Source organism: Manis javanica, chromosome X (assembly GCF_040802235.1).
Source record: "Manis javanica isolate MJ-LG chromosome X, MJ_LKY, whole genome shotgun sequence".
Lineage (NCBI taxonomy): Eukaryota > Metazoa > Chordata > Mammalia > Pholidota > Manidae > Manis > Manis javanica.
Genome location: NC_133174.1, coordinates 82962305 through 82981331, shown reverse-complemented (window position 1 = coordinate 82981331; position 19027 = coordinate 82962305). Strand labels below are relative to the sequence as shown.

Here is a 19027-nt window from a genome sequence, read left to right as displayed (position 1 = left end):
AGCTGCCCAGCACAGACAGAGGAAGCTGGGACAGGGTACAAAGGGGTGCCGTTCTCGCAGGAGAGCACACTGGCACACCTGCGTGTCCCCGCTGGTCTCTGGGCTGCCCAAGGGCAGCTCCCACTGTGGGGGGAACTGACACAGGCAGTGGAGAGTGGCAGGGTGACCAGCAAGCAGGAAGGGACTTTGTTCTCCCAGCTAACACATGCACTACCTGCATAAGACTACCTCTATTGCCATAAAAAGGCAGAAGAATTTGGTCCAGGCCAGAATCACCCAGACAACTCCCAAGAGAGGAGGGCCTGGGGAGACAGATATAACCAATCTTCCTGAAAAAGAATTCAAAATAAATGTCGTAAACATGCTGATGGACCTGCAGAGAAATATACAAGAGCTAAAGGATCAAGTTAGGAGAGAGAATATAGAAATAAAACAATATCTGGAAGGACTTAAGAGCAGACTGGATGAGGTGCAAGAGACCATTCATGGAATAGAAATCCGAGAACAGAAATACAGAGAAGCTGAGGCAGAGAGAGAGAAAAGGATCCCCAGGAATGAAAGAATATTAAGAGGACTGTGTGACCAAGCCAAATGGAAAAATATTTGCATTATAGGGGTACCAGAAGGAGAAGAGAGAGAAAAAAGGATAGAAAGTGTCTTTCAAGAAATAATTGCTGAAAACTTCCCCAAACTGGGGAAGAAAATAGTCTCTCAGACCAAGGAAGCTCACAGATCTCCCAACAAAAGGAACCCAAGGAGGATAACATCAAGACATATAATAATTAAAATGGCAAAGATCAAAAACAAGGACGGAGTATTAAAGACAGCCAGAGAGAGAAAAAAGATCACCTACAAAGGAAAACCCATCAGGCTATCATCTGTTGAGACTACTCAACAGAAACCTTACAGGCCAGAAGAGAATGGCATGATATATTTAATGCAATGAAACAGAACAGCCTTGAACCAAGAATACTGTATCCAGCATGATTATCATTTAAATATGATGGGGGATTAAACAATTCCCAGACAAGCAAAAGCTGAGGGAATTTACCTCCCACAAACGACTGCTACAGGATATTTTAAAGGAACTGCTCTAGATGGAAGCACTCCTAAGGCTAAATGGATGTCACCAGACAAAATAAAATCACAGCAAAGAAAGAAGACCAACAAACACTAACTAAAGGCAAAAAATAAAACCAACTATTCACAAAAACAGTCAAAGAAAACACAAAAGAGTACAGAATAAAACATCTAACATATAAAGAATGAAGGAGGAGGATTAAGAAAGGAGAAAAATAAAGAATGGACAGACTGTGTTTATAATAGTTTAATAAGTGAGTTAAGGTAGATGGTTAAATAGTAAAGAAGCTACCCTTGAACGTTTGGTAAACAAGAATTTAAAGCCTGCAATGGTAATAAGTACATATCTTCCAATAATCAGCCTAAATGTGAATGGACTGAATGCACCAATCAAAAGACACAGAGTAATAGAATGAATAAAAAAGGAAGACCCATCGATATGCTGCTTACAAGACACTCACCTCAAATCCAAAGACATACACAGACTAAAAATCAAGGGATGGAAAAAGATATTTCATGCAAACAATAGGGAGAAAGAAGCAGGTGTTACAGGACTTATGTCAGACAAAATAGACTTCAAAACAAAGAAAGAAACAAGAGATTAAAGAAGGACATTGCAAAATAATAAAGGGGTCAGTCCAGGAAGAGAATAGAGCCATATAAATATATATGCACCCAATACAGGAGCACCAACATATGTGAAACAAATACTAACAGAATTAGAGAAGGAAATAGAATGTGATGCATTTGTTCTAGGAGACTTCAACACACCACTCATTCCAAAGGACAGATCAACCAGACAGAAAATAAGTAAGGGCACAGAGGCACTGAACAGAACACTAGAACAGATGGACCTAACAGACATCTACAGAACTGTACACCCAAAAGAAGCAGGATACACATTCTTCTCAAGTGCACATGGAACATTTTCCAGAATAGACCACATACTAGGCCACAAAAAGAGCCTCAGTAAATTCAAAAAGATTGAAATTCTACCAACCAACTTCTCAGACCACAAAGGGATAAAACTAGAAATAAATTGTACAAAGGAAGCAAAAAGGCTCACAAACATATGGAGGCTTACCAACATGCTCCTAAATAATCAAAGGATCAATGACCAAATTAAAATAGAGATAAAGCAATATAGGGAGACAAATGACAACAACAGCACAAAGCCCCAACTTCTGTGGGACGCAGGAAAGGCAGTTCTAAGAGGAAAGTATATAGCAACACAGGCCTATTTAAAGAAGGAAGAACAATCCCAAATGAATAGTCTAAAGTCACAATTATTGAAATTGGAAAAAGAAGAACAAATGAGGCCCAAAATCAGCAGAAGGAGGGACATACTAAAGATCAGAGAAGAAATAAATAAATTTGAAAACAATAAAACAGTAGAAAAAAACATTGAAATCAAGAGGTTGTTCTTTGAGAAAATAAACAAAATAGATAAACCCCTAGGCAGACTTATTAAGAGAAAAAGAGAATCTACACACACCAACAGAATCAGAAATGAGAAAGGAAAAATCATGATGGACCTCACAGAAATACAAAGAATTATTAGAGAATACTATGAAAATCTATATGCCAACAAGCTGGAAAACCTAGAAGAAATGCACAACTTCCTAGAAAAATACAACTTTCTAAGACTGGCCAAAGAAGAAATAGAAAATCTAAACAGACCAATTACCAGCAGTGAAATAGAAGTGGTAATCAAAAAACTACCCAAGAACAAAACTCCCAGGCCAGATGGATTTACCTTGGAATTTTATCAGACATACAGAGAAGACATAATACCCATTCTCCTTAAAGTTTTCCAAAAAATAGAAGAGGAGGGAATACTCCCAAACTCATTCTATGAAGCCAATATCACCCTAATACCCAAACCAGGCAAGACCCCACCAAAAAAGAAAATTATAGACCAATATCCATGATGAATGTGAATGCAAAAATACTCAACAAAATATTAGCAAACCGAATTCAAAAATACATCAAAAAGATCATCCATCATGGTCAAGTAGGTTTTATGCCAGGGATACAAGGATGGTACAAAATTCAAAAATCCATCAACATCATCCACCACATCAACAAAAAGAAGGACAAAAACCACATGATCATCTCCATAGATGCTGAAAAGGCATTTGACAAAATTCCACATCCATTCGTGATAAAAACTTTCAACAAAATGGGTATAGAGGGCAAGTACCTCAACATAACAGAGGCCATATATATGACAAATACACAGCCAACATCATCTTTAACAGTGAGAAGCTGAAAGCTTTTCCTCTAAGATCAGGAATAAGACAGGAATGCCCACTCTCCCCACTGTTATTCAACATAGTACTGGAGGTCCTAGCCATGGCAATGAGACAAAACAAAGAAATACAAGGCATCCAGATTGGTAAAGAAGAAGTCGAACTGTCATTATTTGCAGATGACATGATATTGTACATAAAAAACCCTAAAGAATCCACTCCAAAACTACTAGAACTAATATCTAAATTCAGCAAAGTTGCAGGATATAAAATTAACACACAGAAATCTGTGGCATTTCTATACACTAATGATGAACTAGCAGAAAGAGAAATCAGGAAAACAATTCCATTCACAATTGCATCAAAAAGAATAAAATACCTAGGAATTAACGTAACCAAGGAAGTGAAAGACCGATACCCCGAAAACTACAAGAATCTCTTAAGAGAAATTAGAGGACACTAACAAATGGAAACTAATCCCATGCTCTTGGCTAAGAAGAATTAATATTGTCAAAATGGCCATTCTGCCTAAGGCAATCTACAATCTACAGATTCAATGCAATCCCTATCAAAATACCAACAGCATTCTTCAACGAACTGGAACAAATAGTTTTAAAATTCATATGGAACCACAAAAGACCCCAAATAGCCAAAGCAATCCTGAGAAGGAAGAATTAAGCACGGGGCATCTAGCTTCCCAACTTCAAGCTCTACTATAAAGCCACAGTAATTAAAACAATTTGGTACTAGCACAAGAACAGACCCATAGACCAGTGTAACAGAATAGAAAGTCTAGATATGAACCCAAACATATGTGGTCTATTAATATACGATAAAGGAGCCATGGGCATACAATGGGGAAATAACAGCCTCTTCAACAGTTGGTGTTGGCAAAACTGGACAGCTACATGTAAGAGAATTAAACTGGATCATTATCTAACACTATATACAAAAGCAAACACCTCAACAAACAAAAAGCAAATAATCCAATTAAAAAATGGGCACAGGATTTGAATAGACAGTTCTCCAAAGAAGAAATTCAGATGGCCAACAGATACATGAAAAGATGCTCCACATTGCTAGTCATCAGACAAATGCAAATTAAAACCACAATGAGATATCACCTCACACCAGTAAGGATCACCACCATCCAGAAGGCAAACAACAATAAATGCTGGCCAGGATGTGGAGAAAGGGGAACCCTCCTGCACTGCTGGTGGGAATGTAAACTAGTTCAACCATTGTGGAAAGCAGTATGGAGGTTCCTCAAAAAACTCAAAGTAGAAATACCATTTGGCCCAGGAATTCCACTTCTAGGAATTTACACTAAGAATGCAGCACTCCAGTTTGAAAAAGACAGATGCACCCCTATGTTTATTGCAGCACTATTTACAGTAGCCAAGAAATGGAAGCAACCTAAGTGTCCATCAATAGATGAATGGATAAAGAAGAAGTGGTACATATATACAGTGGAATATTATTCAGCCATAAGAAGAAAACAAATCCTACCATTTGCAACAACATGGATGGAGCTAAAGGATATTATGCTCAGTGAAATAAGCCAGGTGGAGAAAGGCAAGTACCAAATGATTTCACTCATCTGTGGAGAATAAGAACAAAGGAAAAACTGAAGGAACAAAGCAGCAGCAGAATCACAGAACCCAAGAAAGGACTAACAGTTCCCAAAGGGAAAGGGACTGGGGAGGATGGGTGGGAAGGGAGGGAGAAGGGCGGGGAAGTAGAAAGGGGGCCTTACGATTAGCATGTATAATGTGGGGGGTGGGCACTGGGAGGGCTGTGCAACACAGAGAAGACAAGTAGTGATTCTATAGCATCTTACTACGCTGACGGACAGTGACTGTAATGGGGTATGTGGGAAGGACTTGTTGATGGGGGGAGTCTAGTAAACATAATATTCCTCATGTAATTGTAGATTAATGATTCCAAAATAAAAAAATAAAAACATATATATATTTTCTAATTATCACTTCAATTCTGAAGAATTGCTAAATACTATATTCCACATCTTTACCAATAACAATAATATAATTAGATTTGATTGTACTTAAGAATATAAAGCATGTATCAGTTTACTTGAATATTGTCCTATTAAATGAGCATTGCATTTCATCACTTTGTAAGATGTTTTCTGTTTTTAATTTGGTGATATTTTAGACCACTGACAAGTGATTATCAAGTGAAGAAATCAGTGCTTTCAGTTGTCCTCGACACACAGCCCTATTATAACCTGTTAAGTCTAGGAAAGACATCCTGGGCATTTGAGCACAATGAATACCACATAGCTATGTATTATATAAGTATTTTAGATTTTTTTAAGACATTATAAGCTCTTATTTAATATTTTTAGAAATTCACATTCTTACAGTCACTTTAATGTGGTAAATGATATTACTAATCTTTTAAAATTGGAGTACCACATTTTATATGGACTGTTGGAAAGTCCTCACCCTTCTGGCTCTGGTTCTGGTCATGATACAAACTGATTGTTATCGAACACTGTATAATACTTTCTAAAATCATCCAGGCCTGTGTAGCTTACAGATTAACTAGTGCCCATCAGTGTTCCCTCCTGAGGCCTCTTCTTGAAAACAACTCAAAAATTTCAAGGAGAGCAAACTGCAACGAATTATGGTTCTTAAGAGCCTCAGACATATGACACAAAGTATGCCACTGAAAGTGTTGACTTTGATCTATAGACCCCTTTGCTGCTTCACATTCGACATTTATTCATAGCCCATGGCAGTAAAAATCAACCAGAGTACTCTTTCCAAACGTTTTCTTTCCTTTTTGAACCTTTGGCCATCCATGGAGAAAATGTTTTCAGATGAGCCAGTATAAATGCAAGGGCTTCAAGGAATTTTTTTTTTGTTTTTCTTCAAGGTATAATATCAAAACAATGTATATCAAGGCCTGTTTTCTCTCTGCAGCCCAAACCCAGCAGTTAATCCTTAGTCTTTGAGGAGAATCTAAAGCTGTACTGATACAGGAGTTACTAGCTGCACATAGCTATCGAGCACTTGCAGTGTGGCTAGTTGGATTTGAGACACGCTGCATGTGTCAAATAGCTATCAGATTGCAAGACTTACTAGGAAAATAAATGTAAAATATTTCATTAATAATTTTATATTGATTTTTATATTGTTGGAATGATTATACTTTTACATTGCATTATGTTAAATATATTATTAAAATTAATTTCACCTGTTACTTTTGCCCTTTTTTAATGTGGCCACTAGACAGTTTAAAATTACATATGTGTCTCTCATCGTATTTCCATTTGACAGTGCTGATCAAAATCAATGATAATAAATCACTTCAAATTCAAGACTCCTGGGCTATATTCTCAGATCAACAATTTACCTAATGAGAAAGTTGCCTTTTCAACAATCAGTTTTTATGTGTAGCCTAGAAAAAAATACCCACTTGTAAAGTGTATTCCAATAAAAAATTTCTGGCTCACAGTAGACCCAGATTTTGATGTGGTATCTTCAAATGAAAGTAAAAAGAAATGTAATATTTTATCTTTTTGCTGTGTCAAATAGAATCGATTTAAGATAGTGTAAGAGAAAAGTGACGTATATTAACATTATGCTTCATTAAAAGTGATGTATATTAACATTATGCTTCATGAAATGAGGATTACTATTCTAATTAGCTATAGCAGAAATAAGCATTTAAAACCTTTACAATAGTTTATGGTTCATTTAAATGCTCGAGCCTTGTTTTACTAACACTCAACTGACTAAATGTCACGTAGCAATGCTATTTATTTCACTTTATCTGGATTTTTTAAAAAGAAAAATAATATAAACCCATAACATGAAGTTTAAAGAATTCATTTTCTATTCACAGATATACTGCTTCACGGCTATGCCAAGAATTTTTACCAAAATAACAATAGTGTAGTATTGCACCCATTTTCTAACTTTACTAACAGTGCAATGGCTCGAAAAGATACTAATTTTTTCTCCCCTAGCCTATGTTTGTGTGATAAATAATATCATTTGTTTTTCATTTCCCCTTCATTCTGAAAAAAAAAACATTAAAAAGCAATAAGATTTTATCATAAGGCACTTCTACTTTCATGTGTCAATGTGTAGTACATGAATATGGCAGAATGAACTTGTTATATATTATTTGAGGAAAGTAATGTTAGATATTAAAATAGCCAAATGCTTCATAAGGCTTAATTTTTTTCACAAATATTATTCTGTGACATTCTAGAGTCTACCACCAGCAATCTAAAACAAAAGTAATAAACCTGCATGCTGATTTAACCCTCAGGTCTGAGAATTTAGGGAGATACTAAATTAACATGAAGGGATTAATATCATGGGCTGTCTTATAAGTTTGTCATTTGGAAACTTATGCATGCATTTTCATTAACTCATGGCCATGAAAAAAAAAGACAACTTGTGAAAAAACATTACCTTTCTTACTAATGGACATAAGAAAACTCCCTATCTATCATGCATAAGAATGAATTATATTTTATGTTCACAAACACTTACTAAGAAGTCAGATGAAGACAGGTGAGGTGACTCATTTGGCTGAGAGATAATCCATTTTCCCAGTTTTTCCTAGAAACTTTGACTCAATCTGCTGTCCCCAACACTCTCATTCCTAAACAGTTTCTCCTGACTCAAATTCAGCACTTCAAGCTTAAAATGATGAACTCATAAATTACAGCCAACCCTTGACTACTAACAATAACTATGGAAACCGAGCTCAAGAATAGATCCTTGAGAGTTGACTGAGGGCCAGAAAGGTAAGGGTTGTGTAATAAAACACTATAAGGATATGCCAGAAATCAGCTTAGATATCTGAGCCTTAATATGGACAAGAGACAAATGACTGCAGGTAGACAAACCAGTTGACATTCTTCTACCTAAACCCTAGACCTCACTGAAAACAGAAAAGATAATTGATATATTATAGCTGTAACTCATTCTTATATGAAAACAAGTCCAAAAAGGAAAAAAGAAAAAGGACAGTATACTTGCAAACAAAGTCAATGAAAAACATTAATCTATAAATATTTATTAATGTATATTTTCCTCAGGAGGATTGGCAAAAGAATGTGTTCATAATGAACTGACAAGTATATATTTGCAATTTCTTCCTTGGGGACAAGTAAAACATCCCTAGAAGCAGAAGTGATGACTTTACCACAAAAAACTTGCATGTATATGTCTAATTTACTCTAAGGGAAAGAGCCTGCATGTTTTTCTATTTAAGAAAATAACTCAGTATCATCCCTGGTAACCAGTCGGCTTTCAATAGAAAACTTGAATGAATGAAATAATCTTAGTTTCATAAACAGACATACCTTGTTTTATTGTGCTTCACTTTATTGTATTTCACATATACTGTGTTTTTTACAAATTGAAAGTTTGTGGCAACCCTGTGGCAACCCTGCAGTGAGCAAGCCCATCAGTGCCATTTTCTCAATAGCATTTGCTCACTTTGTGTCTCTGTGTGGCATTTTGGTAATTCACACAATATTTCAAGCTTTTTCATTTCTATTATATTTGTTATGATGATCTGTGATTAGTGATTACAACTCACTGAAAGTTTAGGTGGTGGTTAGCATTTTTTAATAATAAAATATTTTTAAATTAAGATAATCGTTTTTTTGACACAATGCTATTGTACACAATAGAATACAATATAGTGTAAATGTAACTTTTATATGCACTGGAAACCAAAAAATTTGACTAGCTTTATTGCATTATTTGCTTTCTTATAGTGGTCTGGAACTAAATCTGCAATATTTCCAAGGTATGCCTGAATTTATGACTAAGGTCACAGTGAGCCTTTTCCTATATACTACCATTTAATTATCTGAAATATGCCTAAGAAATTGTATTATGCGAGGTAAATAATAGCAAATCTACACAAATAAGCTGATAATGGAAAGTGGGCATATGTAATGTAGTATGAAGATTATCATAAAATATAACTATGAACTGTATTATGGTGTTTCAATACAGCTTGGAATCAGAGCCCAACTGCATTATGAATATACTAAATAAATAACATTCAATTAGAGAAAAATTTAAGGTATAAGTTTAATTGCAATGATTATTACTGGTATACTGATGAAGATACAAAAATCTATGTAATAATAATTTCTTACACAGGTATAGTGCTTTAGAAATTATCAAATAAAATCCTATGATATTTAACCTTTTTATGCTTCAGCTTCCACTCCTGCAAAAATGGAGACAGTAATAGAACTTACACACAGAAGTGTTGTATTAAAATAAAAACATTTGTAGATCACATTAGAGAGAATGTCTATAACGTAGTACACACTCAAATACTGATTGTTGTTGCTTTTTATTTATTCTTCTTCTTATGTAATCATTTTCAACAGCATGACTTCTCTGTGAGGCTTAAGCATAAACATGATTATGACAGTTTTTAAATGAAGAAAAAAGAAAATGGAGATCTGAATTCAAATGACTTGGTCAAGTGTACACACTTAGATGAAACTGTATTTAAAATTCAAGATATCCTAACATTGCTCTTTCCTGAATAACTTACTATTTCTTTTCCGAATAGTTGTGATCAAGACAAGTTGACTTTGTTTCACAACCACAAATGTATACCTGTGACTATTAGCTGTAGTTCCTGAACGGTATCTATCACAGGATACCTAGAAACTAATGAGGAGAGAGAAAATGAAAATCACATGCCGTTCATCCATTTTCACCTGAATTACCCATATAAACAATCAGTATTCAAGACTTTCAAGGGGAATACAATATTAGGTTGAAATTCCACTAGTTAGATGATAGGCAAAAATGTATCATGGGCATTAGAACTAATTATATAAGATCACATGAGAGCTACTCTAACACAATATGAAAAGACCAAAACAACATTTAGAAGCATTTAAAATACCAAAAAAATAATAATAATAAGCACGGTATAGCTATTGATGATTTGACAAAATTAAACACTAAAGGTGAGTTTCTTTACATAACAATTTAAATTTGTATGGATTCAGGAAGATTCATTCTTAGACTGCTATTTTTACTTCGTTAAAATATCAGTGGGCTTTAAATTGCATTTTAAATATAGGCATTCCTCATTTTCTTGTGCTTCACTCAATTGCACTTCGTAGATATTGGTTTTTTTTTTACAAGTTGAAGGTTTATGGCAATCCTACATTGAGCAAATCTATCAGCACCATTTTTTTCAATCGCATTTGCTCACTTCTTGTCTCTGTGTTACATTGTAGTAATTCTTGCAATATTTCAAACTTTTCATTATTATTATATGTTATAGTGAATCTGTGATCAGTGACCTTTGATGTTACTATTATAATTATTTTGGGGTGCCACAAACCATGCCGATAAAAGATGGAGAACTTAATTGATAAATGTTGTATGTGTTCTAACTACACTGCCAACAGGTTGTTCACCCATCTGTCTCCCTCTTCTCAGGGCTCCTCATTCCCTGAGACAGAACAGTATTGAATTAGCCCAATTAATAACCCTACAGTGGCGTATGTATTCAAGTGATAGGAAGAGTTACACATCTCTAACTTATAATCAAAAGCTAGAATTGATTAAGTTTCATGAGGCAGCCATGTTCAAAGCCAAGATAAGCCAAAAACTAGGCCTCTTGCAACAGTTAGCTAAGTTGTGGATGCAAAGGAAAAGCTCTTGATGGAAATTAAAAGTGCTATTAAAGTGAACACTTGAATGATAAGAAAGTGAAACAGTCTTATTGCTGATATGGAGAAAGTTTGAGTGATCTGGATATATCAAACCAGCCACAACATTCCCTTAAGGCAAAACCTAGTCCAGGCAAGATCTCAACTCTCTTAATTCAAGGAAGTTCTGAGAGAGGTGAGGAAGTTGCAGAAGAAAAGTTTGAAGCTAGCAGTGGTTTGGTCATGAAAGTGGAGCAGCCATCTCTGCAGCAAGTTATTCAGAAGATGTAGCTCAGATAATGAAGGTGGCTACACTAAACAACAGATTTTCATGTAGATTAAAAAGCCTGCTATTGAAAGAAATGTCACCTAGGACTTTCATAGTCATGCTTGGTTTCAAAGCCTCAAAGGACAGGCTGACTCTGTTATTAGGGGCTAATGAGTCTGGTGACTTGAAGTTGAAGCCAATGTTCACTGACAATTCCAAAATTCCTAGGGCCCTAAGTCTACTCCATGCTCTATAAATGGAACAACAAAGCCTAAAAAACAACACAGCTGTTCATAACATGGTTTACTGAATATTTTAAGTCCACTATTGAAACCTTCTGTTCGGAAAAAATATTCCTTTCAAAATATGACTCTCATTGACAATGTATCTGGTCACCCAAGAGCTCTGATGGAGACAGACAAGGAGATGAATGTGTTTTCATGTCTGCCAACACAATATCCACTCTGTAGCCCATGAATCAAGGAGCCATTTCAACTTTTAAATCTGATTATTGAAGAAATACATTTTGTAAGACTACAGGTGCCATAGATAGTCATTCTTCTGATAGATTTGGGCAAAGTCTATTGAAAACCTAGAAAGGATTTACCAGTCTCATGCCATTAAGAACATTTGTGATTCATGGAAAGAGGTCAAAATATCAACATCAACAGGAGTTTGGAAAAATTATTCCAATTTTCATGGATGACTTCGAGGGGTTCAAGACTTGAGTGGAAGAATTGCAAATGTGGTGGAAATTAAAGAATTAAAGAGAACTAGAATTAGAAATAGAGCCTAAACATGTTACTGAATTGCTGCAATTTCATGACAAAACTTGAACAAATGAGAGGTTGCTTCTTATGTATTCATACAAAAAGTGGCTTCTTGAGATGGAATCTATTTCTGGTTAAGATACTGTGAAGATTATTGAAATAACATTAAAGGATTTAGAATATGACATAAAGTAGTTGATAGAGCAGTGCAGGATTTGAGAGGATTGAATCCAATTTTCAAAGAAGTTCTACTGTGGGTAAAATGCTATTAAACAGCATCACATGCCATAGTGAAATCATTTGTGAAATGAAGATTCAATGTGGCAAGCTTTATTGTTGTTGTCTTACCTTAAGAAACTGCAACAACCACCCCAACCTTTAACAACCACCACCCTGATCAGTCAGCAGAATTAACAATGTGAGAAGACCCCCCCACTAGCAAAAAGATTATGAATCACTGAATGCTCAGATAATGGTTAGCATTTTTTAACAATTAAGTATTTTCTTAATTACTGAATGCACATTTTTTTAGACATTGCAATTGCATACTTAATAGACTTCAGTACAGTGTAAACATAATTTCTATATACAGTGGGAAGCTAAAAAAATAATTTACTGGTTTTATTGCAATATTCACTTTATTGCAGTGGTCTGGAACCAAACCCACAATATCTTTGACGTATGCCTGTAAAAGTGTATGAAGTGCAAAAAATTGTTTTAAATAGCAATGGAACAATATGACAGACCTATCTCCAAATAAAGAAACGGTTGTGTATACAGAGAAAGCACAGATATATTTGGAACATTCAAAATATCCTGCAGCATTTTAAAACTTTATCAGCATGATAAAATTATACACATTTTAACTGCTTAAACTCAATATTTAAAGACATTTGTTTTCTGTCAACCTTATCTTAGTATAGATTCACATATAATCTATATGTTACATTTTGGTAAAGAAAATGCATATTATAATTTCACAAGGAATGTAAACTTGGATTATTTTATTAGGCATGTACACAACATGGATACAATCTATAGATCAAATGTGAATAAAAATCTAGAAAGGTACAATTTTGCCTTTAATGCTTCCTCAGATTAGATACTGAATATGCTTACATCATCAGAAGAGAAAAATGAATAATTGAAAATGTAGATAATTTTAAAGTAACTACTGTAAGTCAAAAACATGACTATAGGGTCATGTTAACTTTGCTATTGAAAGATTAATAACATATAACTTGGAAAGGCAGCCAGTTACACAAGATATCCAACTGACTGAACTCCTTTCTTTTATATCAGTTCATTTGAAACATACTAAAAATGTGTTTGAAGCAAACACTTGAAATTGCAATGCTTTATGAGAAGTGTAAAGACCAAATTTCTTAAAATAAACACAAATCAGCAATTCATTTTAAAATGAAACATGCACTATGGTTATGATTTGTGTTGATGTCTACTGTACCTTTCTTTAGTCCAGGAATGAAAGCTAAAAAGAGAGTTTAATAAAGTTAAACACAGTAAATATTTTATTTTATTCCAAACATGTTATATTAATTTAACTAAATGAATGTATACTTGAAACCAATATGATTGTATATGAATGATACTTCAATTTAAAAAAGTAAATTATAATATATTGCAATACATTTTCAACTTCATTTTGCAGAGAATATGATAAGGTAGAAGACTGATAGCCCATGAAATCTGTCTCCTGCAATGTTTTCCTAAAATCAGTCCAAGCCTATGCTATATACTGCCCTACTGGGAAGTTATTATTGGTCCTCTCCCAGAAGGCAACGAATTGATGAACTCAACATTTTACAAGAATTCAATAGATTTTCTAGCTCACTGTCTGTGATAGCGAAGTATTATCTTCTACTGAAATTACAGCTTTTTTTATGGAGCCTTTCACAGAAAATGTAGTATAAGGAAATCCACTGTTTTTGACTTAGGTTGCTCTGCCTCTAAATCTGACTTGGGAAGAAGTCACAAGAAAACTCAGACATCAACAGACACGAACATGAGGATGACCATCAGAAATATTCTTATCTTGGCTAAGATGCTTTTTTTATAACACAGTTTTACAACTAAAATTTCAATTTATTTCTCACAGTTAGAATATGGAGGATTAGAGATCATTATCATTATTTTCCAAATAAAGAAATACAGGCATTGCATTATTAACTGACTTCCTTCAAAACACTGTGAGATCAGGCTTGACCTGTGACAAATAGTAAATTCTATTAAAAAATTATATGTTTATAAAAATTTAGATATATGTTGATCTGAACAGATGTCCCTCAGATTTATTCTTTGCACACTTTTAAGGCTAACAGTAAATCAAGATTTCCTGATATATGTAGTAACAGACATAATAAGGATAAAAACCATAAAGATAAACATTTTGAGCTGGTTTAAAAATCTGTTTTGAAGAATATTAGAATATTATGAAACTAAAGACATGAAAAGCTTAGAGAGAAGGACTAGATCAGAGACAGAAAAATGGAAGTAGTAGTAATGTTTCTATGCAATGATGAGGATTAATGAGAGAACATTACACATTTTAAGTGTCACTGGCATATACACAGTGCATTTATTTTTTTTATCATAAGGTGTTTCATCTAAAAGCAGTGTAATTTTATGATAATACTGGAAGTATAAAAGAAAAAAACAGAACGGTGACTTTGCAAGGTCTTCACCCCTTGAATAATATAACTATTTCAATGATAACACACACACATACACATGAAATATTCAAATTTATTCTTGGAATTCATAATGAACTCCTGCAATAGTTCAATGTAGAGTTTTCAAATATACTAGAGTCAAAAAGAAGAGAAAGGCTTCTTCAGGCAGAGAAATAATAAAGTGCTTGCTTTCATTTTTAAGACTGCAATTTCAAAATGGTTTTAGTTATCAAAATCCTTCCTAATTTGGTCACTGAAAAGGTCAGGAAAAATGAATGTGATGAATCTAGACATTTCTAGGAGTAAGGAGGTACAGACAAAAGAAGCAAACAAGTGACATGATAACAATGAAAGAGAAAAAAAATACATTTTAAACCATATCCCAGGAGATGTTCAGCTCCAAATCTGAAAAATGAAAACTGCCTTTTAGTCAATTTTCTAAAGTCAAATACTGATAAATTTTCTTTGAAGTTCTGGACAATAAGCAGATTCTGCATAAAATTTTCAAGTCTGACTGAAGAGGTACTTAGATTCATCACATGAAACCTAGTCAAAAAAGGGGACCATTTTTTCCCTCTAAAGCAATATATGGATTATTATATGCTCACACAGAAATTGATAGATGCATTGGTTATAATTATGCAGACATTTTTGCATAAAGTCTACCTCTAAATGTATCCCTAAATTTCCATTGCTTCTTAAAGTTTAAAGACGTATAATTAATGCTTTTGAAGCATCCACACTGCTCAAATTTTTGCAAGATAGATCAAGATACTGTAGCTGATGTAAATCACTATGACTGACATGAAATTCTTTACTAATTAATCCAACCAAAGGTTATGAATGACAATGTATATCATTTATGTGCAACTTAAAATGTGATTACTAATATATAAAACAAATTTACCTATTAAGTTTGCTTTTACAGAAAATTGTGTCCAAATTAAGTATTCTCAAATTAAATTTATTAATTAATAAATTCATTCACAATACTATCATTTTTATTTACACAAATGCAATAATATAAAATTTTAAGCTTACATAAGTGCTTACTTTGAAATATAATTGAGTTTTTAATATTACTTTTCTGAATTTACAACCCCCAAAAATAACTTAATTACTAATTTAAAGCAACAGGAATTATTGGGATTCTTATACCACAAACTTTAAATTAAGAAAACATACATTTTATAATAAAAATGCAGCTCCTACTTAAGCCACATAAAAATTACTAAAATTTGTCATAATACCAAAACATGTTGTATTATTCTGTGCAAACATATTCTAATATTTCCTTCATAATCCTAACACAAATATTTAAGTACTGAACATGTACTAGAAACATCTGGCTAAGCATGAAAGAATTACTGATAAATAGATAACACTTGAATAGCTTAAAGGTCAACAGAGATCTCCACAAAACCGATAGTGTTGGTGTTATGTTTGCTGATCAAGTATCATGCATCGATCTATAATTGCAATGTACTTTAGTAAAGTAGTCACAATTGCAATTGTTTTATATTCTATAATTTTTAAAGTCACATAATAAGGCTAACTTAATGAAATTTTTAAGAGTCATCATTTTGAGGGGTGAATAACATTTGAAAGCATTTTCAAAGACATTCGTTTTGAAATAGGTATCTTCGTCACTGGAGTCAATTGAAAGATAATGTTTTATATAGGTATTAAATAAATATTTAATATTACAATATTACATTCTATGTCTTCTTTGTCTCCTCCTTAACTCAGCACATTACTGTGTTTATTATGCTTCCTAATAGAGAGAAAAATCTGATAAATTAAGATTCAATTCACCTAAAACCTAACATATATTCTAAGTTATTATGGGCTAACTTTTGAGAGCAAGTTCCTCACTTATTTTCTTATTCCAAGCTGCACAGGAGTTTGGACTGAAGGTTATAGAATATAGCAGAATCAGTATTAAAAAATACAAACTTGAAGAATGTAATGCCAAATTAATAGACCAATACCCAGTTTTCTTTGAATAATGCTAATTTTAAAGCATGCTACAAGATGTGCCAAAAAGAACCAATTCTTCTTGATGTATAATTCAAATAGCCGCAGGGCATCTCCTGTTGATTGCAAAACTAATAAGCTGTGGCATTATTGTACTTATGTAGACTGTATAGAGCCTGAACCACAAAAATAGCAAAGCTCAAATCAAATTTTCTTTTCAAGCTGTGTGAAAGGTTAAGGCTACCAACACAAAAGCTGCAAGGTCATTAATATAATGACCATCTTATTTACAGTGAAAACAATGTTGAAAATATAAAATAAATTTCTAATCTCCGTATCTCAAAATTTCTACCCCTATCCTTCTGGGTCCTCAGTTTCTATAAAAGTTAGCTTACTACTCGATCAAAGAAATACTCATTTCAAAATTGGCAACAAGGAAAGTGATAGTGTTGGCTTTGTTACAGAGCTAATGAAAATCTTAGAAATTAAAAGGAAACATTTTCAGCAAATATGCAGTTACCATTTCCTACATTAATAGAATTTTGGTTGGCCAAACTCATGCTGTGCCATATCAAATGGCTCCTTTTCCTTTATGGCCTAGAGTTGTATGTCTTTTTAACTTTCTGAAATTCACTCATTTTTCCTATGCACCACAAAATCTTTTTTAATATATAAGCTAGTGACTGTATTTTCTGCCCTTTTACTTAAGGGATTTCTCTGGGGCCACTATATATATAGTATTTGAAATGTCGTTTCTTTTTTCATGTTGACAATGTTCAAGCACTTCAAAGAGCACAGAGGTGCAACTTAAATTTTATTTAGAGCAAAGTGAGTTCACAGGCCAAAGACCAAAGTCCTTAGAATGTCATCTGATTCAATATCCTCAGCACACGTATTAGGAAATGAGGTCAAGAGAAATGAAATGACTTGAAGGGTACGAACTTCCAATTAGAAGATGAACAACTTCTGGTAATCTAAGGCAGAGCATAGTGATTATAGTCAACAATTACATACTTCAAAATTGCTAAGAGTCTAGATTGTAAGTGTTCTTACATTCAAAAAAAGAAATGATAGTTATGTGATCTGATAGTTACATAAAGCTACAATGATAATCATATTGCAATACATAAATGTATCAAACCAACACATTGTACACCTTAAACATACACCATGTTGTATGTCATTTATATCTCAATTTAAAAATGAAAATACATTTAAAAAATAAAAGGAAATGTAATTATTTGTCTTAGAGTCACACAACTAGTTAGAGGAAGAAGTAGAATTATAATTCACATTTTCTCTACTGAAGAACTCACACATTATGAAATACTATTGTTATGGATTATTTCCAAAAGATGTAAATAATATGTGTGTCTAGCCTACTTGCCCAAGGCAAACATTTGTAACAGGAATTGGCAAAAGATCCCTGTTTTTAGAACATATTTTCAGAAAATTTCAACTTAGATGAATATTAAATGTAATTTTTCTACTCCTTTACACACCAATGGACAAGGGCAGAACAAGAGAAAAACATACTTTAAAAATAAAGATTTTGATTTGGCAATTTACAAAAATGGTAATGCCTATTACAAATAGTGATTTGTAATTTAACTTGGTCCTGAAGAGAAATGGAATGCAATTCCTCCTTTACCTAAAGATTTAAGGCAAAAAGTTCCATCTCAAAATCTGACCTTAATGTTTTAAATGGTTCAAAATCATATAGAGCAAATCTAACCAATCATAGTAATTCCTTTTGACAGTTACTTAAGAGAAGAAAAATTCTGAGATGTACAGACCTGGACACCTTAGAGAAAGAGATTCATGTGAACACATTATTTTGTCACTATTTTTCTCCAGATAATTTGGCTTCACTAATCACACTGTAAAACTGTTCTCAATAGCACAGATGTTAATTTAAAATCCTCCTGGTCTAATTTGGCTCTTTAAGGAAGAAGATCCTCCTTTTAAGGATTGTGCTGACTCCCACAAGGAATGAAACATCAAGACTCAACTTTTCATGAAAGCAAACACGGGAATATAAACGGTTTCATAGCCCATTCAAAGTTCCTTCCAAGGCCCTGTTTGCCCTACTTTGAGAGGTGTATGAAGCAATTCTGATAACATACAGATTTAAATGATCTTGAGAAATTCCAAAAGCAAAAGCTTGAGTGCTGGCTCCATTATTTTTTCAGTTTGGCAAAGAAAATGCTAAGAAATCAATATTTCTGAAATCTGCCTTTAAGCTATCCAAAATGTTTGAAACAATTGCAGCTTTCAAACATTTCATACCTTTTAGTATTCAA

General features: G+C 33.5%; 1 protein-coding gene across 3 annotated transcripts in view; it reads right to left on the bottom strand.

Annotated features, from left to right (window-relative positions):
• Nucleotides 1-19027, bottom strand: part of PCDH11X (protocadherin 11 X-linked) — a 797150-nt gene that overhangs the window by 138319 nt on the left and 639804 nt on the right. For 2 of the 3 annotated variants that reach the window (XM_073227421.1, XM_073227424.1), the window contains one exon: nucleotides 13523-13546. The exons of the other annotated variant lie outside the window; for it this stretch is intronic. In XM_073227421.1, the coding sequence (XP_073083522.1) occupies nucleotides 13523-13546 (24 nt within the window). The remainder of the gene's footprint in view (nucleotides 1-13522; nucleotides 13547-19027) is intronic. 3 annotated transcript variants of the gene reach the window in all.